Source organism: Anser brachyrhynchus (genome assembly GCF_964034855.1).
Source record: "Anser brachyrhynchus genome assembly, chromosome: 29".
In the NCBI taxonomy this organism is placed as follows: domain Eukaryota; kingdom Metazoa; phylum Chordata; class Aves; order Anseriformes; family Anatidae; genus Anser; species Anser brachyrhynchus.
Genome location: NC_137722.1, coordinates 3,337,656 through 3,364,031, shown reverse-complemented (window position 1 = coordinate 3,364,031; position 26,376 = coordinate 3,337,656). Strand labels below are relative to the sequence as shown.

Sequence of the window (26,376 nt, the reverse complement as noted above, 5' to 3'; positions counted from 1 at the left end):
TCAACATGTTTATCAAAGATCTAGGTGCAGGAGAGGAATGGGTCCTCAGCAAGTTTGCCAATGACACTAAACTGGGAGGCACCGTTGACTCCGTGGAGGGCTGAGAGGCTTTGCAGAAGGATCTAGACAGATTGGCACACTGGGAGATTAGTAACGGCATGAAGTTCAACAACGGAAGATGCCAGGTGCTGCACCTGGGACAGCGTAATGCTGGATGCAAGCACAGGCTGGGAGACGAGTGGCTGGAGAGAGCAGCTCAGCAGAACGGGCTCTGGAGGTGCAGCTCCACAGCAGGCTCAGCGTGAGCCAGCAGCCAAGTCCTGGCAGCCACGAGGGCAAAATGCATTCTGGAGTGCATTCAACCCAGTAAAGCCAGCCGTTAATTGTCTTGCTGCATTTAATTATCTTAATTAATTAATTAATAATTAATTTTCTTGCTGTATTTAGTACGTGTGCAGCCTCACCTTGAGTATTGTGTGCACTTCTGGGCTCCACAACACAAAAGGGATGTGGACGTCCTTGAAAGTGTCCGGAGCAGGGCAACAAAGCTGGCAAAAGGGCTGGAAGCCACGTCCTGTGAGGACAGGCTGAGGTCACCTGGCTTGTCTAGGCTGGAGAAGAGAAGGCAAAGAGGCCACCTCATTGCTTTCTACAACTTCCCGAGGAGGAGAAATGCAGAGGCAGGTGTCGATCTCTTCTCCCTGGTAACCGATGAAAGGATGCACGGGAATGGCACAAAGCTGCGCAAGGAGAGGTTCAGACGGTACCTGAGGAAAAACTGCCTTACCATGAGGGTGGTCAAACACTGGCACAGGCTTCCTGGTGAGGTGGTAACTCCCCATGCCTGTCAGTGTTCGAGAGGCATTTGGATGATGCCCTCAATAATAAGCTTTAACTTTTAGTTAACTCTGGAGTGGTTCAGCTGTTGGACTGGATGATCTTTGACGATCCCTTCCGACTCGAGCTATTCTATTCCATTCTATTCTAAAATGACCGATCCCCAGTGATGGGACCAATCCTGGAAAGGATGTGTTGCATAACTCTCTAAACCCCCTCTTTTACCCTTTTATTGCTGAGCATGACATTACATGGCGTGGAACGTCTTGTTGGTTAGTACGGTTGCTCTGCCTGGTTATGTCTCCTCCCAACCTCTGGCTCACCCCACGGCCATTCACTCGAGGGGCGGGTGTAATAGACAAATATAGTGTAAATAGGTGTAAAAATAGGTGTAAAAGAACTAGAGAAGGCCTCGATGCTGTGCAAACACTGGTCAGCAAAAGCGAACAACTTCAGCGCACTACCAGCATCGTTTTGGCCACAGCTCTAAAACACAGCACCTTACAAGCTGCTATTAAGAATATTAACTCTATCCCAGCCAGACGCAGTACAGGGGAGCAGGCCACGGCTGGAGGCCTTTGGGGCTGTTCTCATCAGTTACAGCTCATCCATCCCACAGGCACTCTGTGAAGCAGGTGCCCGAGCCGCTTCCTCTTGTGGAGCTCCACATCACCCCAGAATGCCTCTGACAAGCAAGAGAATGGGAGAAGCCACCACCGCCTGAGGGAGAAGCAGCTACACCCCCCTCATTTTGAAAAGACTCGGACAAAGACTTGCATAAGTCTTTGCCAAGACTTATGACAAGATGCAGGTGAGAAAGAGCCTGACAGGGGGCTCATGCCCCAGCCCAACACTGGCTCTCCCTTCATGCGGCTCTCCTCTCCCCGTGCTTGGGATACTGGGGAATGGGCTTGCTCTCAGAACCCCTCCTGCATCTGTCACGTCTCTGACCAGGCTGTGTGCGCTGGCGTGGGACAAGGCCACCTTAGTGAGGTGTTCCCATCCGTTCCCGGTGCTCCTGAGAGTAAGAGATGAGCTGCAAGCAGCAGCTGCAGGGCTTGGCCTCTCCCTCACGCTCAGCCCTGCTCCTAGCTCTCTGCCTGTGTTGGTGCCAAGCAAGTGCTGCAGGCAGTAAGCATGATCTGGAGCAGGTGAGAGCAGACAGAGGCCTCTCTGGATAGAAAATTGCTGCTTATGACACTGATTCGTGGAAGAACTCCACAACTCAAAGCAAATGAATTATAAAGTAGGTATGTGGTTTATTTCAGCACCAGGCACATGCGGGACAGCTCCCAAAGGCATGCGCACCCCAACGCGGCAACTTGCTTGCGTTATAGACAGTAAAGAGTTACATAGGCATGAAGTTTCCCAATATGCCTATACATATGCATAACCTATCCCCGCGCGCAGTGCCTTCTGGTGGTGGTCGTCGGGGGGTCGTGGGGATGAAGGTTGGTGGCTCTTCTTCATCACCACTAGCCGACCCCCTGCCTTTGTACAGACTCAGCTGCTCCATGGCTCTTGTCCAAACCGCAAGGTCGGTCTTTTGAGACAGGTTTGGGTTTTTTTTGTTGTTTTTTTGAGACATGTTCACCTCATTGCTTTCTACAACTTCCCGAGGAGGACAAATGCAGAGGCAGGTGTCGATCTCTTCTCCACACTCACACACTACAGCCTGCCCTGGGGGGGCACACTACAGCCGGCACTGGGGGGGGGTGTCCTTAAGGTCAGTGGTCATTAAGGTCCCCTCCAACCCAAAGCATTCTAGGATTCTGTTTCTAAAAACACCTCTTCTGTTCCATCCCAGTAATAATAAACAGCACAAGCAGAAATCAGCTCTGCCAGCCTGGGGTGTCCCCATGCATTCAGGTCGTCCTCATCCCCCCGACACTCACGCTACAGCCTGCCCCATGGGAGGCCAAGGGGAGATGTTTCCCCTGCAGTTGCAGCTCTCCAGCAAAGGCCCTGGACTGAATGGAACAGGCGGTGCTGGAGCTACACCAGGGGTGCTTGGAGGGCTTGTAGGCACAGTAAAAGATGCATTTCAAACAGCCCAGCTGGGCCCTGCTCGTGTCCCGCAGCCCGAAGGAGATGCCAGCACGGACGCGCTTTGAACCAGGGCATTTACTGGGGTAAATCCAGGTATGGGGGGCAGTGACCCACCCCTGGGTGCTGTTGACCACTGGTCAATATGCAGATCCCTGAGGAATGCCACTCGTTACTGGTTTCTGCCTGGACACTGAGCCTCTGACCGCTACTCTTTGAGTGCAACCATCTCGCCAATTCCTTACCCACCGAGTTGTCCGTCCATCCGATCCATGTCTCTCCAGTTTAGAGATCATGGGGGACAGTGCAAGTGCTTTGCACGAGTCCAGGTAGATGATGTCCGTTGCTCTTTCCCTACCCACCAATGCTGCAACCCCATCATAGAAGGGCACCAGATTTGTCAGGCATGATCTGCCCCGAGTGAAGCCGTGTTGTCTGTCACCAATCGCCTCCTTATTTTCTATAGCCCTCAGCAACAACTTCTCAGGTACGACGGACAGTGGGTGGTGAAGGCTGTGCACCCCCACAAAGGGAGGAAGGCTTGTAGCTCCCAGGTCTTCCATTTTCCCCTTTTTAGAATGGGGGCTATGTTTCCTCTCCTCCAGTCAGTGGGAACTACTTAAACAGACTTCCACAGCCTCTCCTGTATGATGGCCAGTGGCTTAGCAAGTCCACCGGTTCCCTCAGGCCCCGTGGACGTAGCTCACTGGGAAACTACTGGTGGGGACATGGGAGTTGAAATAGTGAGGGGAAAGGGGGACATATGGGAGCGGGGGCACAGGCGAGTGAAAATGGGGGGCACGCTGGGGGGCACGGGGGATTCTCAGGGAGCCTGTTGGTTGTGCTCCCAGATGGCTGCACGACGGCGGTGCTGTAGCGCAGGTTTGCGCTTTTGTTCCAAAGGGCAAAGTGACAGCGGAGCCCAGCAGAGCCTTCTCTTTGAGGCCCCTGAAGCTCTCCTGCAGGCAGCCAGGAGGGGACAGCTCACTCGAGGCCACACCTGAGGAGAAACAAGGTGCTTGTGGCAGAGCCGGGTGAACGATGGCGGCAGCAGGCACGGTGGGCCTGCAGCAGGCTTCCAGAAGCAGCAATGGTGTGAAATGCGTCACAGCTGGCACAGACCGCTGCCCCGAGCACACCTGGGCCGTTGGTCCAAAGGGGAAAGTGGGTTCTGAAAGAGCCGGGCCTTTCCAAGCAGCTCGTAGCAGGGAGCAGAAGCTTCACAAGTTACAGGCTGAGCAGCCTTTCCACAGCCCCCTGACGACTTTTTCAGTGGGGATCCAGCCACCCCTCTAGACCCTGCCTGGTCATACCATCCCCACCACGGTGGGTATGGTGTTCTGGGTCTGCCTGGGATGGACTCAACCTTCCCCACAGCAGCCCATGCAGCACTATGCTCTGTACTTCTGGCTAGAACTGACTTGATATTGCACCAATGTGTTTTGTCTACTGCTGAGCCGTGCTGGCACAGCATCAGGACTCCCACAGCGCCCTCCCTCTGCCACCCCCCAGCCCCAAATCCAGTCGGCTGGCTGTGGGCAAGAGGTGGGGAGGGGGCATTGCCAGGGCAGCTGACCCAAAAAGACCAAAGGGATAGTCCATACGGCAACGTCACGCTCAGCAATAAAAGCTGTGGAAGGGGAGGGAGAAGGGGGGGAGACACAGGGGACACAGATTCCTTGGTCAAGATCTTTATTTATTCCTCCGATTCCTCCGTTTCTTCCTTCCTCTCCTGCTGCAAGATCTCAGTTCATCATCGCTATCCTGCAGGAGATCACGTAGCTCTGGAGGCACAGTTGTCACCAGGTCATCGTCTGAAACTTCTTCTACCAAATTAGAGGGGACAAATCCTCTCGTGCCATCCGTCAGCTCTCCCACAAACCAGCCGTCTTCATCCATGTCTCCATAGACATAGACGTATTCTCCCGCAGTCAGAGGAAGCTCTGCTTCGGGGTGCTCATTAGGACCCTCGAAAGGATCGTAGCTGTATCGAGCTAAAAATTTTCGAAGTTTTAGCGATTCTTCTCCCGAGGACTGCAGGATGAAGGACACATGCTCTGCTCCTGATTCTTCGTTCCCATGCACAGGGCCCTGGTCTGAAAGAAGGCGGCACCCAGGACTGTTGTGTGCGGCATCTGATGTCGAGGTGCTTGTGTGGGATGCCGGGACCTTGGTTGCCTCCTCAGAAACATCAGAGCTGTCTTCGCGGTTGCAAAGGTCATGGGACTGCTCTGCATAGGCCTGTGCTGTGGGAGAAGATGTCACCTGTGGTAGTCCTGAACCGACACGGTTGGATTCTTTTCTTTTTTCTTCCTCAAGTTGCTGAGAGAGCAGCTCCCATTGTTGACTTTGGTGCTGATTCTGTTTCTCTAATTCTCTCAGCTGCACTTGAGACGCTTGCGTGTCTTCCTCATGTGTCCTTCTTTGCTCTGCCCAAGCCCTCTGCAAATGCTCAACTTCCTCTTTCTTCTTCTGCAGCAGTCGCCTTGTTTCCTCGAGGTCGTTCTCCTGTTGTTGCCTTCGTCCTGCCAGTTGTCTCATGGCTTTCAGTTCACAACCCAGATCTTGCAGTCGTGTTTGAAGACGTTTGGCCTCTCCGATGGCAGAATTTCGCTGCTCTGTCACTTGCACGAGTTTCCCCTTCAGAGCAGCGTTGTCAGATCGAACCTCGTCTATCCGCTCCTTCTGCCCACGGAGCTGAGAATTTTCTTCTGCGCGCCTGGCATTTTCATTTGTCATCTCTCTCAGACGCACTTTCAGCTCCTCGTACCTTTGCTGCAGTCTTGAGCGTTCCTGATCCAGGTTCCTGTGAGGCCTAAGTTTTTTCCCAGCCTCGGTTTCCGATTCCCCTCTCTGCTGCTGGTCGACCTGCTCTGTCTTTGCAGCAGTCTTTCCAGATTTCAGGTCGGTCTCTTTCAGTTGCCTGGTGTTTTCTTTCAGGTGCTTGGTAAGGAGGCCTAGCATACTAGTCTTCTGCTGGAGCCTCTCCACCTCCTCCCCCAGTTCCAGAGCGCTTTCCTTCCCCAGAAGGCGGGTCTCCTCTTGAAGGACACCGCATTGCCTCTGCAGGTCCTCCAGGGCATGCTGCAGATGAGCTTTCTCCTGCAGCAGCTGGCTGTCTCCACTGCCAGGTGGGCAGGCCTCTTGTTGCGCTGCCACCTGAACACCCACGTCTGTGACCGCCCGCCCGCAGCTCTTCCCTTCTCCCTGGAGGTGAGCTTTTAAGCTGGAGTGGGTTGTCTGCTGCCCTCCTCCCCCAGCAGCACCAGATGCACCGGGGCTCTTCGAAGAGCAGGTCCCGGTGGTCCCTGCGCCCAGGCGAGTCTGCAGGCGGTGCCAGGCCGCAGCCCTGTCTTCGCTGTGGGAGGCAGACGGCCTCCCCTCAGCCTGCTCCAGGATGTACTGCTGGAAGAGCCTTCTCTGCAGTTCCAGTTCATTTTGGAGGCTTACGATGCGGGCGGTCTGCTTGCTGTCCTTCCGCCAGTGGAGCTGCCTGTGGACCTCCTGCAGCTTGCTGCGGGCCTCGCTGCTGCTGCTGCAGCCGTGCCTCACCAGCTCCTCGGCCAGCTCCTGCTGCAGGTCCCGCGCCTGGCGGACGGCGTCGTCCCGCTGCTCTTGGAGCAACTCCTGTGCCTGGCGCCACTCGGCCTCCTTCTCACGCAGCAGCTGACGGATCTCTGTTGCCCGCTGCTTCTGGCTCAGCTCCCACAGCCGCTGCAGCTCCCGTGCCCGTTGCTGCTCCCATCTGGAGCGTAGCTTCTCAGCCAGAAGCTGCCGCTCCTGCTCTGCCATCTTCTTTATCTGGCGGGTTTCATCAGCAAAGCGGCGGTGCAGCTCCTGCGAGTGGAGACGCTCGGCCTCCAGCTGGGCCCGCAGCGCCTCCAGCTCCTGCCTGTGCTCCTCCTGCTGCACAGGCCTGCTGGGGGGTCGCGCTGGGCCCCGACGGGATGAGGGGTGACTGTGCGCCACGGGCCCCTGGCCCACACCACCCCGGATCATGGCTTAAGGGATGAGAACGATGAACGTTCACCAAACGCTGCCAGCAATAGCCACCAGCGATCGCGCGGCCTGGGCCTCTGAGGGACAGCAGCCTCTGAGCCCTCAGCAGACACCGGCTCCCAGCACCGCGCAGCAGCAGAGGTCGCCTCTGCCACTGGCCCGGCCTGGGCGAGCGCGGCCTTATATAGTGTCCGGGTGATGACGTCATAGAGGAGGGATGACGTCATATGACCTCGTTAACAACCCTTCTAGGGGTTGTTAACCCTCGTTAACAACCCCATGCTAATGGCTGTGTAATGCTGTATGTCATCACTACCACGCTTCCCCCACTAAAGGACAGACGTGTGCCCAGACCCGTAAGCTGTGCCCGTGCCTGAGGCCTCACAGACACATTCTCGTTGCGCACCTGCGCGGGGGCTCCGTCTGCACTCGTTAACAACCCTTCACCTCCCTCCTCTGCACCCTTGCGCTGAGGCTGTCGGGGTGTGTCCGGGCGGGCACGCACCATATAAGGTCATATGACGTCATCCCTCCTCTATGACGCCATCACCCGGACACTATATAAGGCCGCGCTCGCCCAGGCCGGGCCAGTGGCAGAGGCGACCTCTGCTGCTGCGCGGTGCTGGGAGCCGGTGTCTGCTGAGGGCTCAGAGGCTGCTGTCCCTCAGAGGCCCAGGCCGTGCGATCGCTGGTGGCTATTGCTGGCAGCGTTTGGTGAACGTTCATCGTTCTCATCCCTTAAGCCATGATCCGGGGTGGTGTGGGCCAGGGGCCCGTGGCGCACAGTCACCCCTCATCCCGTCGGGGCCCCAGCGCGACCCCCCCAGCAGGCCTGTGCAGCAGGAGGAGCACAGGCAGGAGCTGGAGGCGCTGCGGGCCCAGCTGGAGGCCGAGCGTCTCCACTCGCAGGAGCTGCACCGCCGCTTTGCTGATGAAACCCGCCAGATAAAGAAGATGGCAGAGCAGGAGCGGCAGCTTCTGGCTGAGAAGCTACGCTCCAGATGGGAGCAGCAACGGGCACGGAGCTGCAGCGGCTGTGGGAGCTGAGCCAGAAGCAGCGGGCAACAGAGATCCGTCAGCTGCTGCGCGAGAAGGAGGCCGGAGTGGCGCCAGGCACAGGAGTTGCTCCAAGAGCAGCGGGACGACGCCGTCCGCCAGGCGCGGGACCTGCAGCAGGAGCTGGCCGAGGAGCTGGTGAGGCACGGCTGCAGCAGCAGCAGCGAGGCCCGCAGCAAGCTGCAGGAGGTCCACAGGCAGCTCCACTGGCGGAAGGACAGCAAGCAGACCGCCCGCATCGTAAGCCTCCAAAATGAACTGGAACTGCAGAGAAGGCTCTTCCAGCAGTACATCCTGGAGCAGGCTGAGGGGAGGCCGTCTGCCTCCCACAGCGAAGACAGGGCTGCGGCCTGGCACCGCCTGCAGACTCGCCTGGGCGCAGGACCACCGGGACCTGCTCTTCGAAGAGCCCGGTGCATCTGGTGCTGCTGGGGGAGGAGGGCAGCAGACAACCCACTCCAGCTTAAAAGCTCACCTCCAGGGAGAAGGGAAGAGCTGCGGGCGGGCGGTCACAGACGTGGGTGTTCAGGTGGCAGCGCAACAAGAGGCCTGCCCACCTGGCAGTGGAGACAGCCAGCTGCTGCAGGAGAAAGCTCATCTGCAGCATGCCCTGGAGGACCTGCAGAGGCAATGCGGTGTCCTTCAAGAGGAGACCCGCCTTCTGGGGAAGGAAAGCGCTCTGGAACTGGGGGAGGAGGTGGAGAGGCTCCAGCAGAAGACTAGTATGCTAGGCCTCCTTACCAAGCACCTGAAAGAAAACACCAGGCAACTGAAAGAGACCGACCTGAAATCTGGAAAGACTGCTGCAAAGACAGAGCAGGTCGACCAGCAGCAGAGAGGGGAATCGGAAACCGAGGCTGGGAAAAAACTTAGGCCTCACAGGAACCTGGATCAGGAACGCTCAAGACTGCAGCAAAGGTACGAGGAGCTGAAAGTGCGTCTGAGAGAGATGACAAATGAAAATGCCAGGCGCGCAGAAGAAAATTCTCAGCTCCGTGGGCAGAAGGAGCGGATAGACGAGGTTCGATCTGACAACGCTGCTCTGAAGGGGAAACTCGTGCAAGTGACAGAGCAGCGAAATTCTGCCATCGGAGAGGCCAAACGTCTTCAAACACGACTGCAAGATCTGGGTTGTGAACTGAAAGCCATGAGACAACTGGCAGGACGAAGGCAACAACAGGAGAACGACCTCGAGGAAACAAGGCGACTGCTGCAGAAGAAGAAAGAGGAAGTTGAGCATTTGCAGAGGGCTTGGGCAGAGCAAAGAAGGACACATGAGGAAGACACGCAAGCGTCTCAAGCGCAGCTGAGAGAATTAGAGAAACAGAATCAGCACCAAAGTCAACAATGGGAGCTGCTCTCTCAGCAACTTGAGCAAGAAAAAAGAAAAGAATCCAACCGTGTCGGTTCAGGACTACCACAGGTGACATCTTCTCCCACAGCACAGGCCTATGCAGAGCAGTCCCATGACCTTTGCAACCGCGAAGACAGCTCTGATGTTTCTGAGGAGGCAACCAAGGTCCCGGCATCCCACACAAGCACCTCGACATCAGATGCCGCACACAACAGTCCTGGGTGCCGCCTTCTTTCAGACCAGGGCCCTGTGCATGGGAACGAAGAATCAGGAGCAGAGCATGTGTCCTTCATCCTGCAGTCCTCGGAAGAAGAATCGCTAAAACTTCGAAAATTTTTAGCTCGATACAGCTACGATCCTTTCGAGGGTCCTAATGAGCACCCCGAAGCAGAGCTTCCTCTGACTGCGGGAGAATACGTTTATGTCTATGGAGACATGGATGAAGACGGCTGGTTTGTGGGAGAGCTGACGGATGGCACGAGAGGATTTGTCCCCTCTAATTTGGTAGAAGAAGTTTCAGACGATGACCTGGTGACAACTGTGCCTCCAGAGCTACGTGATCTCCTGCAGGATAGCGATGATGAACTGAGATCTTGCAGCAGGAGAGGAAGGAAGAAACGGAGGAATCGGAGGAATAAATAAAGATCTTGACCAAGGAATCTGTGTCCCCTGTGTCTCCCCCCCTTCTCCCTCCCCTTCCACAGCTTTTATTGCTGAGCGTGACGTTGCCGTATGGACTATCCCTTTGGTCTTTTTGGGTCAGCTGCCCTGGCAATGCCCCCTCCCCACCTCTTGCCCACAGCCAGCCGACTGGATTTGGGGCTGGGGGGTGGCAGAGGGAGGGCGCTGTGGGAGTCCTGATGCTGTGCCAGCACGGCTCAGCAGTAGACAAAACACATTGGTGCAATATCAAGTCAGTTCTAGCCAGAAGTACAGAGCATAGTGCTGCATGGGCTGCTGTGGGGAAGGTTGAGTCCATCCCAGGCAGACCCAGAACACCATACCCACCGTGGTGGGGATGGTATGACCAGGCAGGGTCTAGAGGGGTGGCTGGATCCCCACTGAAAAAGTCGTCGGGGGCTGGGAATGATGGGGAAGGGTCTGGATGGTGTGGTGGGAGCTCCTACGCTCACCCACCGAGGAGCTCAGAGGGACGGCAGCGTCAGGGGGAGCCCAGACAAGTCCCTGCCGGGCTCCTGCCGGGCCCATCGCAGGGGCCATCCGCCCAGCAAAGGCCCATCCACACAAGTCCAGTGGGGCACAGGAAGGCACCGTGGCGGCGGGAACCCAAAGCAAGGACTCCAGCAGAATGGGCACCTTGTCCCGGTCCCTCCTGGGGCTGTCCCGGCAGAGCCACCAGCCCCACTGCCCAGGCATGGAACCCATCGCCATGGGCCCTCGGGTCACCCTTCGGTCTGTGGGGGGAGCTGGCTGCCTGGCGGTGGGACGCCTCGCGGGACGCAATGGAAAAGCCCTGTGGGATCCTAAAGGGCTGACACAATGTTTAGGGGAGGAGCAGCTGTGGGGAAATTAAGGGGCAGCCGGCACCTTGAGCAGATGGGGGTTTGCCTGCGTGTGTGCGAGTGGTAATGAAGAGCAAGTCAAGTGAGCAAGCAGTATGAGTGTTCTCCAAGGGATGTCAGCTCTGCGCGTGCATGCGCCGGTCAATCTCTAGGGGTGAGAGCACAGCGTGGCCAGCTCCACAGCTCGCTTTGGAGCCTCCTTTTTCCTTCATTCTCGGTCACAATGGTGACCAAGACTCTGCTTTACGCGGCTTGTGGAAAGGCTGCTCAGCCTGTAACTTGTGAAGCTTCTGCTCCCTGCTACGAGCTGCTTGGAAAGGCCCGGCTCTTTCAGAACCCACTTTCCCCTTTGGACCAACGGCCCAGGTGTGCTCGGGGCAGCGGTCTGTGCCAGCTGTGACGCATTTCACACCATTGCTGCTTCTGGAAGCCTGCTGCAGGCCCACCGTGCCTGCTGCCGCCATCGTTCACCCGGCTCTGCCACAAGCACCTTGTTTCTCCTCAGGTGTGGCCTCGAGTGAGCTGTCCCCTCCTGGCTGCCTGCAGGAGAGCTTCAGGGGCCTCAAAGAGAAGGCTCTGCTGGGCTCCGCTGTCACTTTGCCCTTTGGAACAAAAGCGCAAACCTGCGCTACAGCACCGCCGTCGTGCAGCCATCTGGGAGCACAACCAACAGGCTCCCTGAGAATCCCCCGTGCCCCCCAGCGTGCCCCCCATTTTCACTCGCCTGTGCCCCCGCTCCCATATGTCCCCCTTTCCCCTCACTATTTCAACTCCCATGTCCCCACCAGTAGTTTCCCAGTGAGCTACGTCCACGGGGCCTGAGGGAACCGGTGGACTTGCTAAGCCACTGGCCATCATACAGGAGAGGCTGTGGAAGTCTGTTTAAGTAGTTCCCACTGACTGGAGGAGAGGAAACATAGCCCCCATTCTAAAAAGGGGAAAATGGAAGACCTGGGAGCTACAAGCCTTCCTCCCTTTGTGGGGGTGCACAGCCTTCACCACCCACTGTCCGTCGTACCTGAGAAGTTGTTGCTGAGGGCTATAGAAAATAAGGAGGCGATTGGTGACAGACAACACGGCTTCACTCGGGGCAGATCATGCCTGACAAATCTGGTGCCCTTCTATGATGGGGTTGCAGCATTGGTGGGTAGGGAAAGAGCAACGGACATCATCTATCTGGACTCGTGCAAAGCACTTGCACTGTCCCCCATGATCTCTAAACTGGAGAGACATGGATCGGATGGACGGACAACTCGGTGGGTAAGGAATTGGCGAGATGGTTGCACTCAAAGAGTAGCGGTCAGAGGCTCAGTGTCCAGGCAGAAACCAGTAACGAGTGGCATTCCTCAGGGATCTGCATATTGACCAGTGGTCAGTAGCACCCAGGGGTGGGTCACTGCCCCCCATACCTGGATTTACCCCAGTAAATGCCCTGGTTCAAAGCGCATCCGTGCTGGCATCTCCTTCGGGCTGCGGGACACGAGCAGGGCCCAGCTGGGCTGTTTGAAATGCATCTTTTACTGTGCCTACAAGCCCTCCAAGCACCCCCGGTGTAGCTCCAGCACCGCCTGTTCCATTCAGTCCAGGGCCTTTGCTGGAGAGCTGCAACTGCAGGGGAAACATCTCCCCTTGGCCTCCCATGGGGCAGGCTGTAGCGTGAGTGTGGGGGGGATGAGGACGACCTGAATGCATGGGGACACCCCAGGCTGGCAGAGCTGATTTCTGCTTGTGCTGTTTACTATTACTGGGATGGAACAGAAGAGGTGTTTTTAGAAACAGAATCCTAGAATGCTTTGGGTTGGAGGGGACCTTAATGACCACTGACCTTAAGGACACCCCCCCCCCAGTGCCGGCTGTAGTGTGCCCCCCCAGGGCAGGCTGTAGTGTGTGAGTGTGGAGAAGAGATCGACACCTGCCTCTGCATTTGTCCTCCTCGGGAAGTTGTAGAAAGCAATGAGGGGAACATGTCTCAAAAAAACAACAAAAAAAACCCAAACCTGTCTCAAAAGACCGACCTTGCGGTTTGGACAAGAGCCATGGAGCAGCTGAGTCTGTACAAAGGCAGGGGGTCGGCTAGTGGTGATGAAGAAGAGCCACCAACCTTCATCCCCACGACCCCCCGACGACCACCACCAGAAGGCACTGCGCGCGGGGATAGGTTATGCATATGTATAGGCATATTGGGAAACTTCATGCCTATGTAACTCTTTACTGTCTATAACGCAAGCAAGTTGCCGCGTTGGGGTGCGCATGCCTTTGGGAGCTGTCCCGCATGTGCCTGGTGCTGAAATAAACCACATACCTACTTTATAATTCATTTGCTTTGAGTTATCATAGAATCATAGAATATCCTGAGTTGGAAGGGACCCTTAAGGATCATCAAGTCCAACTCTTGATACCGCACAGGTCTACCCAAAAGTTCAGACCATGTGACTAAGTGCACAGTCCAATCTCTTCTTAAATTCAGACAGGCTCGGTGCAGTGACCACTTCCCTGGGGAGCCTGTTCCAGTGTGCAACCACCCTCTCTGTGAGGAACCCCCTCCTGATGTCGAGCCTAAATTTTCCCTGCCTCAGCTTAACCCCGTTCCCGCGGGTCCTGTCACTGGTGTTAATGGAGAAAAGGTCTCCTGCCTCTCGACACCCCCTTACGAGGAAGTTGTAGACTGTGATGAGGTCTCCCCTCAGCCTCGTCTTCTCCAGGCTGAACAGGCCCAGTGACCTCAGCCGTTCCTCGTACGTCTTCCCCTCCAGGCCTTTCACCATCTTCGTAGCCCTCCTCTGTACACTCTCCAACAGTTTCATGTCCTTTTTATACTGTGGTGCCCAGAACTGCACACAGTACTCGAGGTGAGGCCGCACCAGCGCAGAGTAGAGCGGGACAATCACCTCCCTTGACCTACTAGCGATGCCGTGCTTGATGCACCCCAGGACACGGTTGGCCCTCCTGGCCGCCAGGGCACACTGCTGGCTCATATTCAACTTGCTGTCTACCACGACCCCCAGATCCCTCTCTTCTAGGCTGCTCTCTAGCGTCTCATCGCCCAGTCTGTATGTGCAGCCAGGGTTTCCCAGTCCCAGGTGCAGGACCCGGCACTTGCTCTTATTGAACTTCATGCGGTTGGTGATCGCCCAGCTCTCCAACCTATCCAGATCCCTCTGCAAGGCCTTTCCACCCTCATTCGAGTCCACAACTCCTCCAAGTTTGGTGTCATCAGCAAACTTGCTCAAAATACCTTCTATTCCTACATCCAGATCGTTTATAAAAATATTGAAAAGTACCGGCCCTAATATGGAGCCTTGAGGGACCCCACTGGTGACCGCCCGCCAGCCTGACGCAGCCCCATTTACCATAACCCTTTGGGCCCTGCCCGTTAGCCAATTGCTCACCCATCGTATGATGTTTTTATTTAGCTGTATGGTGGACATTTTGTCCAGTAGGATCCTATGGGAAACCGTGTCAAAAGCCTTGCTGAAGTCCAAAAAAATCACATCAGCTGGTTTCCCTTGGTCCATCATACGGGTGATCTTATCATAGAAGGAAATCAGGTTAGTTAGGCAGGACCTGCCCTTCACAAACCCATGCTGGCTGGGACCAATGACTGCTTTGTCCCCCAGGTGAGCCTCAATAAGTTCGAGAACCATCTTCTCCATGATTTTACCAGGCACTGACGTGAGACTGACAGGCCTGTAATTGCTAGGGTCTTCTTTCTGACCCTTCTTGTAAATCGGCACAACATTTGCCAGCTTCCAGTCTACCGGGACCTCTCCAAATTCCCAGGATCGTTGAAAAATAATTGAGAGAGGTTCCGCGATGACGTCCGCCAGCTCTTTCAGCACCCGGGGATGAATCCCATCCGGACCCATGGACTTGTAGGGATCCAGGTGGAGTAGCAAATCCCGCACACGTTCAGGGTCGGTTGGGAGTTTGTCATCCCCACCATCCCGGTCCTCTAGCTCAGGGCACCCTGGGTCCCGAAGCCCATCATCGGCATTGAAGACAGAGGCAAAGAAGGCGTTAAGCGTCTCTGCTTTGCCTATGTCATTGTCTGTGAGGAGACCTTCCCTATCAAGGAGCGGTATTCTTTAGTTTAGCTATGTATTCTTTAGTTCTCCTTTTTCCATTCACATATCTGAAAAAGCCCTTTTTATTTTCTCTCACAGACACAGCCAGCTTCAACTCTAGGTGTGCTTTGGCCACACGAATTTTCTGCCTACAAACACGAACGGCATCCCTGTATTCTTTCCATGACACCTGGCCCTCCTTCCAGTAGCGAAACACTCTCTGTTTCCGCCTAATCTCCATTAGAATGTTCCTGGTCAGCCACGCCGGCCTCCTGCCCCGCCTGCCTGACTTGCGATATTTAGGAATTGCTTGATCTTGTGCTTCTAGGAGGCATCGTTTAAAGAATGACCAGCACTGGTGGACATCGAGGCCTTCAAGAGCAGTTTCCCAGGGGACCTTGCTGACTAGTTCCCTGAGCAGCCTGAAGTCCGCTTTCCCCATATCTAGGGAAGAGGTTTTGGTGGCACTTTTCCTTCTGTCACCGTAAATTTTGAACTCAACCACTTCATGGTCGCTTTGACCAAGGCGGCCACCAATCACCACATCTCCCACCAGACCCTCTCTGTTTTCTAGCAACAGGTCTAGGAGGGCACCTTTCCTAGTTGGCTCCGTTAGCATCTGCACCAAGAAGTTATCATCTAGGTGCTTCATGAACCTCCTGGACTTGCTCGTGTCAGCCGTGTGGCACTCCCAGTTAACGTCTGGCAAGTTGAAGTCCCCCATAAGGACAAGGGGAGTTAATCTCGAGGCCTCTCTTAGTTCTGTAAAGAATAATTTATCGGCGCTATCGTCCTGGCCAGGCGGTCTGTAATAGACTCCCACAACGACATCCCCTTTATTCGTTCGTCCCTTGATCCTTACCCAGAGGCTCTCAACTTTGCCATCGCCGACCTGAAGTTCCACACAGTCCAGCCCCTGCTTCACATATATCGCCACCCCACCACCTCGCCTACCCTGCCTGTCCCTCCTGAAGAGCCTGTAACCATCTATCGCAACACCCCAGTCACAGGACTCATCCCACCAGGTTTCGCTTATGCCGATGATATCGTAGTTGCAGTATCGAGTTGTGGAGTTCTTCCACGAATCAGTGTCATAAGCAGCAATTTTCTATCCAGAGAGGCCTCTGTCTGCTCTCACCTGCTCCAGATCATGCTTACTGCCTGCAGCACTTGCTTGGCACCAACACAGGCAGAGAGCTAGGAGCAGGGCTGAGCGTGAGGGAGAGGCCAAGCCCTGCAGCTGCTGCTTGCAGCTCATCTCTTACTCTCAGGAGCACCGGGAACGGATGGGAACACCTCACTAAGGTGGCCTTGTCCCACGCCAGCGCACACAGCCTGGCCAGAGACGTGACAGATGCAGAAGGGGTTCTGAGAGCAAGCCCATTCCCCAGTATCCCAAGCACGGGGAGAGGAGAGCCGCATGAAGGGAGAGCCAGTGTTGGGCTGGGGCATGAGCCCCCTGTCAGGCTCTTTCTCACCTGCATCTTGTCATAAGTCTTTGCAAAGACTTATGCAAGTCTTTGTCCGAGTCTTTTCAAAATGAGGGGGGTGTAGCTGCTTCTCCCTCAGGCGGTGGTGGCTTCTCCCATTCTCTTGCTTGTCAGAGGCATTCTGGGGTGATGTGGAGCTCCACAAGTGGAAGCGGCTCGGGCACCTGCTTCACAGAGTGCCTGTGGGATGGATGAGCTGTAACTGATGAGAACAGCCCCAAAGGCCTCCAGCCGTGGCCTGCTCCCCTGTACTGCGTCTGGCTGGGATAGAGTTAATATTCTTAATAGCAGCTTGTAAGGTGCTGTGTTTTAGAGCTGTGGCCAAAACGATGCTGGTAGTGCGCTGAAGTTGTTCGCTTTTGCTGACCAGTGTTTGCACAGCATCGAGGCCTTCTCTAGTTCTTTTACACCTATTTTTACACCTATTTACACTATATTTGTCTATTACACCCGCCCCTCGAGTGAATGGCCGTGGGGTGAGCCAGAGGTTGGGAGGAGACATAACCAGGCAGAGCAACCGTACTAACCAACAAGACGTTCCACGCCATGTAATGTCATGCTCAGCAATAAAAGGGTAAAAGAGGGGGTTTAGAGAGTTATGCAACACATCCTTTCCAGGATTGGTCCCATCACTGGGGATCGGTCATTTTAGAATAGAATGGAATAGAATAGCTCGAGTCGGAAGGGATCGTCAAAGATCATCCAGTCCAACAGCTGAACCACTCCAGAGTTAACTAAAAGTTAAAGCTTATTATTGAGGGCATCATCCAAATGCCTCTCGAACACTGACAGGCATGGGGAGTTACCACCTCACCAGGAAGCCTGTGCCAGTGTTTGACCACCCTCATGGTAAGGCAGTTTTTCCTCAGGTACAGTCTGAACCTCTCCTTGCGCAGCTTTGTGCCATTCCCGTGCATCCTTTCATCGGTTACCAGGGAGAAGAGATCGACACCTGCCTCTGCATTTCTCCTCCTCGGGAAGTTGTAGAAAGCAATGAGGTGGCCTCTTTGCCTTCTCTTCTCCAGCCTAGACAAGCCAGGTGACCTCAGCCTGTCCTCACAGGACGTGGCTTCCAGCCCTTTTGCCAGCTTTGTTGCCCTGCTCCGGACACTTTCAAGGACGTCCACATCCCTTTTGTGTTGTGGAGCCCAGAAGTGCACACAATACTCAAGGTGAGGCTGCACACGTACTAAATACAGCAAGAAAATTAATTATTAATTAATTAATTAAGATAATTAAATGCAGCAAGACAATTAACGGCTGGCTTTACTGGGTTGAATGCACTCCAGAATGCATTTTGCCCTCGTGGCTGCCAGGACTTGGCTGCTGGCTCACGCTGAGCCTGCTGTGGAGCTGCACCTCCAGAGCCCGTTCTGCTGAGCTGCTCTCTCCAGCCACTCGTCTCCCAGCCTGTGCTTGCATCCAGCATTACGCTGTCCCAGGTGCAGCACCTGGCATCTTCCGTTGTTGAACTTCATGCCGTTACTAATCTCCCAGTGTGCCAATCTGTCTAGATCCTTCTGCAAAGCCTCTCAGCCCTCCACGGAGTCAACGGTGCCTCCCAGTTTAGTGTCATTGGCAAACTTGCTGAGGACCCATTCCTCTCCTGCACCTAGATCTTTGTTAAACATGTTGAAGGTAATTGGCCCCAGAACTGAGCCCTGGGGAAGACCGCTAGTGACTGGCCACCAGCCAGATGTAGCCCCACTCGCTAAGAAACTTGAGGTTGCGCGCCAAGAAACGTTTCCCGCATCGGGACAAGAGGTTCCCAGCAGGCCCAACAGACCTCTCATTCGTACAGCAAGCCAGCGTGTATGAGTTGTGCGCTCAGTAGTGCCCAGATAATGATGGGGTGTGCCAGGCCCCTGTGTGCACTGCACCCTGTAAGGCTGGGCTGACTTGTGGTCACACTGAGGTCTGTTTGATGCCCTCTGCTAGCCCCACACACTGGTAAGCTGCCAAGCAGCCATTCAGCAGGCATATTTGGCTTTGCTCCATCACTGTTTTCAGCAATAAATCTATTGCTGCTTCTCTCTTAGGAGTGAAGCGCATCATTCCTTTTGCGACACATGGACGAGCACAGATTTCTGAGCTGGGATTCAGTGCTGCTGCCCACTGGGACATGGCTGTCACTGCTCTGGGGCTGGTGCCAGAAGTGAGTTGTGGAGGGACGCTTCCCAGCCCTCCATTAGCACCCAGGGGTGGGTCACTGCCCCCCATACCTGGATTTACCCCAGTAAATGCCCTGGTTCAAAGCGCGTCCGTGCTGGCATCTCCTTCGGGCTGCGGGACACGAGCAGGGCCCAGCTGGGCTGTTTGAAATGCATCTTTTACTGTGCCTACAAGCCCTCCAAGCACCCCCGGTGTAGCTCCAGCACCGCCTGTTCCATTCAGTCCAGGGCCTTTGCTGGAGAGCTGCAACTGCAGGGGAAACATCTCCCCTTGGCCTCCCATGGGGCAGGCTGTAGCGTGAGTGTGGGGGGGATGAGGACGACCTGAATGCATGGGGACACCCCAGGCTGGCAGAGCTGATTTCTGCTTGTGCTGTTTATTATTACTGGGATGGAACAGAAGAGGTGTTTTTAGAAACAGAATCCTAGAAGGCTTTGGGTTGGAGGGGACCTTAATGACCACTGACCTTAAGGACACCCCCTCCCAGTGCCCCCCCCCAGCACGCCCCACAGCACAGAACCTTCCAGAGCGCCCCCCCCCACCCAGCCCGGCCCTGCCTCAGCTCTGCCTCCCGCCTGAGGGTGGTGAAGGCTCTGCACCCCCACAAAGGGAGGAAGGCTTGTAGCTCCCAGGTCTTCCATTTTCCCCTTTGTAGAATGGGGGCTATGTTTCCTCTCCTCCAGTCAGTGGGAACTACTTAAACAGACTTCCACAGCCTCTCCTGTATGATGGCCAGTGGCTTAGCAAGTCCACCGGTTCCCTCAGGCCCCGTGGACGTAGCTCACTGGGAAACTACTGGTGGGGACATGGGAGTTGAAATAGTGAGGGGAAAGGGGGACATATGGGAGCGGGGGCACAGGCGAGTGAAAATGGGGGGCACGCTGGGGGGCACGGGGGATTCTCAGGGAGCCTGTTGGTTGTGCTCCCAGATGGCTGCACGACGGCGGTGCTGTAGCGCAGGTTTGCGCTTTTGTTCCAAAGGGCAAAGTGACAGCGGAGCCCAGCAGAGCCTTCTCTTTGAGGCCCCTGAAGCTCTCCTGCAGGCAGCCAGGAGGGGACAGCTCACTCGAGGCCACACCTGAGGAGAAACAAGGTGCTTGTGGCAGAGCCGGGTGAACGATGGCGGCAGCAGGCACGGTGGGCCTGCAGCAGGCTTCCAGAAGCAGCAATGGTGTGAAATGCGTCACAGCTGGCACAGACCGCTGCCCCGAGCACACCTGGGCCGTTGGTCCAAAGGGGAAAGTGGGTTCTGAAAGAGCCGGGCCTTTCCAAGCAGCTCGTAGCAGGGAGCAGAAGCTTCACAAGTTACAGGCTGAGCAGCCTTTCCACAGCCCCCTGACGACTTTTTCAGTGGGGATCCAGCCACCCCTCTAGACCCTGCCTGGTCATACCATCCCCACCACGGTGGGTATGGTGTTCTGGGTCTGCCTGGGATGGACTCAACCTTCCCCACAGCAGCCCATGCAGCACTATGCTCTGTACTTCTGGCTAGAACTGACTTGATATTGCACCAATGTGTTTTGTCTACTGCTGAGCCGTGCTGGCACAGCATCAGGACTCCCACAGCGCCCTCCCTCTGCCACCCCCCAGCCCCAAATCCAGTCGGCTGGCTGTGGGCAAGAGGTGGGGAGGGGGCATTGCCAGGGCAGCTGACCCAAAAAGACCAAAGGGATAGTCCATACGGCAACGTCACGCTCAGCAATAAAAGCTGTGGAAGGGGAGGGAGAAGGGGGGGAGACACAGGGGACACAGATTCCTTGGTCAAGATCTTTATTTATTCCTCCGATTCCTCCGTTTCTTCCTTCCTCTCCTGCTGCAAGATCTCAGTTCATCATCGCTATCCTGCAGGAGATCACGTAGCTCTGGAGGCACAGTTGTCACCAGGTCATCGTCTGAAACTTCTTCTACCAAATTAGAGGGGACAAATCCTCTCGTGCCATCCGTCAGCTCTCCCACAAACCAGCCGTCTTCATCCATGTCTCCATAGACATAGACGTATTCTCCCGCAGTCAGAGGAAGCTCTGCTTCGGGGTGCTCATTAGGACCCTCGAAAGGATCGTAGCTGTATCGAGCTAAAAATTTTCGAAGTTTTAGCGATTCTTCTTCCGAGGACTGCAGGATGAAGGACACATGCTCTGCTCCTGCTTCTTCGTTCCCATGCACAGGGCCCTGGTCTGAAAGAAGGCGGCACCCAGGACTGTTGTGTGCGGCATCTGATGTCGAGGTGCTTGTGTGGGATGCCGGGACCTTGGTTGCCTCCTCAGAAACATCAGAGCTGTCTTCGCGGTTGCAAAGGTCATGGGACTGCTCTGCATAGGCCTGTGCTGTGGGAGAAGATGTCACCTGTGGTAGTCCTGAACCGACACGGTTGGATTCTTTTCTTTTTTCTTGCTCAAGTTGCTGAGAGAGCAGCTCCCATTGTTGACTTTGGTGCTGATTCTGTTTCTCTAATTCTCTCAGCTGCGCTTGAGACGCTTGCGTGTCTTCCTCATGTGTCCTTCTTTGCTCTGCCCAAGCCCTCTGCAAATGCTCAACTTCCTCTTTCTTCTTCTGCAGCAGTCGCCTTGTTTCCTCGAGGTCGTTCTCCTGTTGTTGCCTTCGTCCTGCCAGTTGTCTCATGGCTTTCAGTTCACAACCCAGATCTTGCAGTCGTGTTTGAAGACGTTTGGCCTCTCCGATGGCAGAATTTCGCTGCTCTGTCACTTGCACGAGTTTCCCCTTCAGAGCAGCGTTGTCAGATCGAACCTCGTCTATCCGCTCCTTCTGCCCACGGAGCTGAGAATTTTCTTCTGCGCGCCTGGCATTTTCATTTGTCATCTCTCTCAGACGCACTTTCAGCTCCTCGTACCTTTGCTGCAGTCTTGAGCGTTCCTGATCCAGGTTCCTGTGAGGCCTAAGTTTTGTCCCAGCCTCGGTTTCCGATTCCCCTCTCTGCTGCTGGTCGACCTGCTCTGTCTTTGCAGCAGTCTTTCCAGATTTCAGGTCGGTCTCTTTCAGTTGCCTGGTGTTTTCTTTCAGGTGCTTGGTAAGGAGGCCTAGCATACTAGTCTTCTGCTGGAGCCTCTCCACCTCCTCCCCCAGTTCCAGAGCGCTTTCCTTCCCCAGAAGGCGGGTCTCCTCTTGAAGGACACCGCATTGCCTCTGCAGGTCCTCCAGGGCATGCTGCAGATGAGCTTTCTCCTGCAGCAGCTGGCTGTCTCCACTGCCAGGTGGGCAGGCCTCTTGTTGCGCTGCCACCTGAACACCCACGTCTGTGACCGCCCGCCCGCAGCTCTTCCCTTCTCCCTGGAGGTGAGCTTTTAAGCTGGAGTGGGTTGTCTGCTGCCCTCCTCCCCCAGCAGCACCAGATGCACCGGGGCTCTTCGAAGAGCAGGTCCCGGTGGTCCCTGCGCCCAGGCGAGTCTGCAGGCGGTGCCAGGCCGCAGCCCTGTCTTCGCTGTGGGAGGCAGACGGCCTCCCCTCAGCCTGCTCCAGGATGTACTGCTGGAAGAGCCTTCTCTGCAGTTCCAGTTCATTTTGGAGGCTTACGATGCGGGCGGTCTGCTTGCTGTCCTTCCGCCAGTGGAGCTGCCTGTGGACCTCCTGCAGCTTGCTGCGGGCCTCGCTGCTGCTGCTGCAGCCGTGCCTCACCAGCTCCTCGGCCAGCTCCTGCTGCAGGTCCCGCGCCTGGCGGACGGCGTCGTCCCGCTGCTCTTGGAGCAACTCCTGTGTCTGGCGCCACTCGGCCTCCTTCTCACGCAGCAGCTGACGGATCTCTGTTGCCCGCTGCTTCTGGCTCAGCTCCCACAGCCGCTGCAGCTCCCGTGCCCGTTGCTGCTCCCATCTGGAGCGTAGCTTCTCAGCCAGAAGCTGCCGCTCCTGCTCTGCCATCTTCTTTATCTGGCGGGTTTCATCAGCAAAGCGGCGGTGCAGCTCCTGCGAGTGGAGACGCTCGGCCTCCAGCTGGGCCCGCAGCGCCTCCAGCTCCTGCCTGTGCTCCTCCTGCTGCACAGGCCCGCTGGGGGGTCGCGCTGGGCCCCGACGGGATGAGGGGTGACTGTGCGCCACGGGCCCCTGGCCCACACCACCCCGGATCATGGCTTAAGGGATGAGAACGATGAACGTTCACCAAACGCTGCCAGCAATAGCCACCAGCGATCGCACGGCCTGGACCTCTGAGGGACAGCAGCCTCTGAGCCCTCAGCAGACACCGGCTCCCAGCACCGCGCAGCAGCAGAGGTCGCCTCTGCCACTGGCCCGGCCTGGGCGAGCGTGGCCTTATATAGTGTCCGGGTGATGGCGTCATAGAGGAGGGATGACGTCAAATGACCTCGTTAACAACCCTTCTAGGGGTTGTTAACCCTCGTTAACAGCCCATGCTAATGGCTGTGTAATGCTGTATGTCATCACTACCACGCTTCCCCCACTAAAGGACAGACGTGGCCCAGACCCGTAAGCTGTGCCCGTGCCTGAGGCCTCACAGACACATTCTCGTTGCGCACCTGCGCGGGGGCTCCGTCTGCACTCGTTAACAACCCTTCACCTCCCTCCTCTGCACCCCTTGCGCTGAGGCTGTCGGGGTGTGTCCGGGCGGGCACGCACCATATAAGGTCATATGACGTCATCCCTCCTCTATGACGCCATCACCCGGACACTATATAAGGCCGCGCTCGCCCAGGCCGGGCCAGTGGCAGAGGCGACCTCTGCTGCTGCGCGGTGCTGGGAGCCGGTGTCTGCTGAGGGCTCAGAGGCTGCTGTCCCTCAGAGGCCCAGGCCGCGCGATCGCTGGTGGCTATTGCTGGCAGCGTTTGGTGAACGTTCATCGTTCTCATCCCTTAAGCCATGATCCGGGGTGGTGTGGGCCAGGGGCCCGTGGCGCACAGTCACCCCTCATCCCGTCGGGGCCCAGCGCGACCCCCCAGCAGGCCTGTGCAGCAGGAGGAGCACAGGCAGGAGCTGGAGGCGCTGCGGGCCCAGCTGGAGGCCGAGCGTCTCCACTCGCAGGAGCTGCACCGCCGCTTTGCTGATGAAACCCGCCAGATAAAGAAGATGGCAGAGCAGGAGCGGCAGCTTCTGGCTGAGAAGCTACGCTCCAGATGGGAGCAGCAACGGGCACGGGAGCTGCAGCGGCTGTGGGAGCTGAGCCAGAAGCAGCGGGCAACAGAGATCCGTCAGCTGCTGCGTGAGAAGGAGGCCGAGTGGCGCCAGGCACAGGAGTTGCTCCAAGAGCAGCGGGACGACGCCGTCCGCCAGGCGCGGGACCTGCAGCAGGAGCTGGCCGAGGAGCTGGTGAGGCACGGCTGCAGCAGCAGCAGCGAGGCCCGCAGCAAGCTGCAGGAGGTCCACAGGCAGCTCCACTGGCGGAAGGACAGCAAGCAGACCGCCCGCATCGTAAGCCTCCAAAATGAACTGGAACTGCAGAGAAGGCTCTTCCAGCAGTACATCCTGGAGCAGGCTGAGGGGAGGCCGTCTGCCTCCCACAGCGAAGACAGGGCTGCGGCCTGGCACCGCCTGCAGACTCGCCTGGGCGCAGGGACCACCGGGACCTGCTCTTCGAAGAGCCCCGGTGCATCTGGTGCTGCTGGGGGAGGAGGGCAGCAGACAACCCACTCCAGCTTAAAAGCTCACCTCCAGGGAGAAGGGAAGAGCTGCGGGCGGGCGGTCACAGACGTGGGTGTTCAGGTGGCAGCGCAACAAGAGGCCTGCCCACCTGGCAGTGGAGACAGCCAGCTGCTGCAGGAGAAAGCTCATCTGCAGCATGCCCTGGAGGACCTGCAGAGGCAATGCGGTGTCCTTCAAGAGGAGACCCGCCTTCTGGGGAAGGAAAGCGCTCTGGAACTGGGGGAGGAGGTGGAGAGGCTCCAGCAGAAGACTAGTATGCTAGGCCTCCTTACCAAGCACCTGAAAGAAAACACCAGGCAACTGAAAGAGACCGACCTGAAATCTGGAAAGACTGCTGCAAAGACAGAGCAGGTCGACCAGCAGCAGAGAGGGGAATCGGAAACCGAGGCTGGGAAAAAACTTAGGCCTCACAGGAACCTGGATCAGGAACGCTCAAGACTGCAGCAAAGGTACGAGGAGCTGAAAGTGCGTCTGAGAGAGATGACAAATGAAAATGCCAGGCGCGCAGAAGAAAATTCTCAGCTCCGTGGGCAGAAGGAGCGGATAGACGAGGTTCGATCTGACAACGCTGCTCTGAAGGGGAAACTCGTGCAAGTGACAGAGCAGCGAAATTCTGCCATCGGAGAGGCCAAACGTCTTCAAACACGACTGCAAGATCTGGGTTGTGAACTGAAAGCCATGAGACAACTGGCAGGACGAAGGCAACAACAGGAGAACGACCTCGAGGAAACAAGGCGACTGCTGCAGAAGAAGAAAGAGGAAGTTGAGCATTTGCAGAGGGCTTGGGCAGAGCAAAGAAGGACACATGAGGAAGACACGCAAGCGTCTCAAGCGCAGCTGAGAGAATTAGAGAAACAGAATCAGCACCAAAGTCAACAATGGGAGCTGCTCTCTCAGCAACTTGAGCAAGAAAAAAGAAAAGAATCCAACCGTATCGGTTCAGGACTACCACAGGTGACATCTTCTCCCACAGCACAGGCCTATGCAGAACAGTCCCATGACCTTTGCAACCGCGAAGACAGCTCTGATGTTTCTGAGGAGGCAACCAAGGTCCCGGCATCCCACACAAGCACCTCGACATCAGATGCCGCACACAACAGTCCTGGGTGCCGCCTTCTTTCAGACCAGGGCCCTGTGCATGGGAACGAAGAAGCAGGAGCAGAGCATGTGTCCTTCATCCTGCAGTCCTCGGAAGAAGAATCGCTAAAACTTCGAAAATTTTTAGCTCGATACAGCTACGATCCTTTCGAGGGTCCTAATGAGCACCCCGAAGCAGAGCTTCCTCTGACTGCGGGAGAATACGTCTATGTCTATGGAGACATGGATGAAGACGGCTGGTTTGTGGGAGAGCTGACGGATGGCACGAGAGGATTTGTCCCCTCTAATTTGGTAGAAGAAGTTTCAGACGATGACCTGGTGACAACTGTGCCTCCAGAGCTACGTGATCTCCTGCAGGATAGCGATGATGAACTGAGATCTTGCAGCAGGAGAGGAAGGAAGAAACGGAGGAATCGGAGGAATAAATAAAGATCTTGACCAAGGAATCTGTGTCCCCTGTGTCTCCCCCCCTTCTCCCTCCCCTTCCACAGCTTTTATTGCTGAGCGTGACGTTGCCGTATGGACTATCCCTTTGGTCTTTTTGGGTCAGCTGCCCTGGCAATGCCCCCTCCCCACCTCTTGCCCACAGCCAGCCGACTGGATTTGGGGCTGGGGGGTGGCAGAGGGAGGGCGCTGTGGGAGTCCTGATGCTGTGCCAGCACGGCTCAGCAGTAGACAAAACACATTGGTGCAATATCAAGTCAGTTCTAGCCAGAAGTACAGAGCATAGTGCTGCATGGGCTGCTGTGGGGAAGGTTGAGTCCATCCCAGGCAGACCCAGAACACCATACCCACCGTGGTGGGGATGGTATGACCAGGCAGGGTCTAGAGGGGTGGCTGGATCCCCACTGAAAAAGTCGTCAGGGGGCTGTGGAAAGGCTGCTCAGCCTGTAACTTGTGAAGCTTCTGCTCCCTGCTACGAGCTGCTTGGAAAGGCCCGGCTCTTTCAGAACCCACTTTCCCCTTTGGACCAACGGCCCAGGTGTGCTCGGGGCAGCGGTCTGTGCCAGCTGTGACGCATTTCACACCATTGCTGCTTCTGGAAGCCTGCTGCAGGCCCACCGTGCCTGCTGCCGCCATCGTTCACCCGGCTCTGCCACAAGCACCTTGTTTCTCCTCAGGTGTGGCCTCGAGTG

At 56.3% G+C, this 26,376-nt stretch overlaps 1 protein-coding gene across 1 annotated transcript in view; it reads right to left on the bottom strand.

The window, feature by feature from the left end:
* Positions 1 to 26,376, bottom strand: part of LOC308183974 (RIMS-binding protein 2-like) — a gene marked incomplete at both ends in the record, with an annotated part of 71,219 nt that overhangs the window by 872 nt on the left and 43,971 nt on the right. The window contains 2 exons of the mRNA XM_080570580.1: positions 4,662 to 4,979; positions 20,398 to 20,715. Of these exons, the coding sequence (XP_080426706.1) occupies positions 4,662 to 4,979; positions 20,398 to 20,715 (636 nt within the window). The remainder of the gene's footprint in view (positions 1 to 4,661; positions 4,980 to 20,397; positions 20,716 to 26,376) is intronic.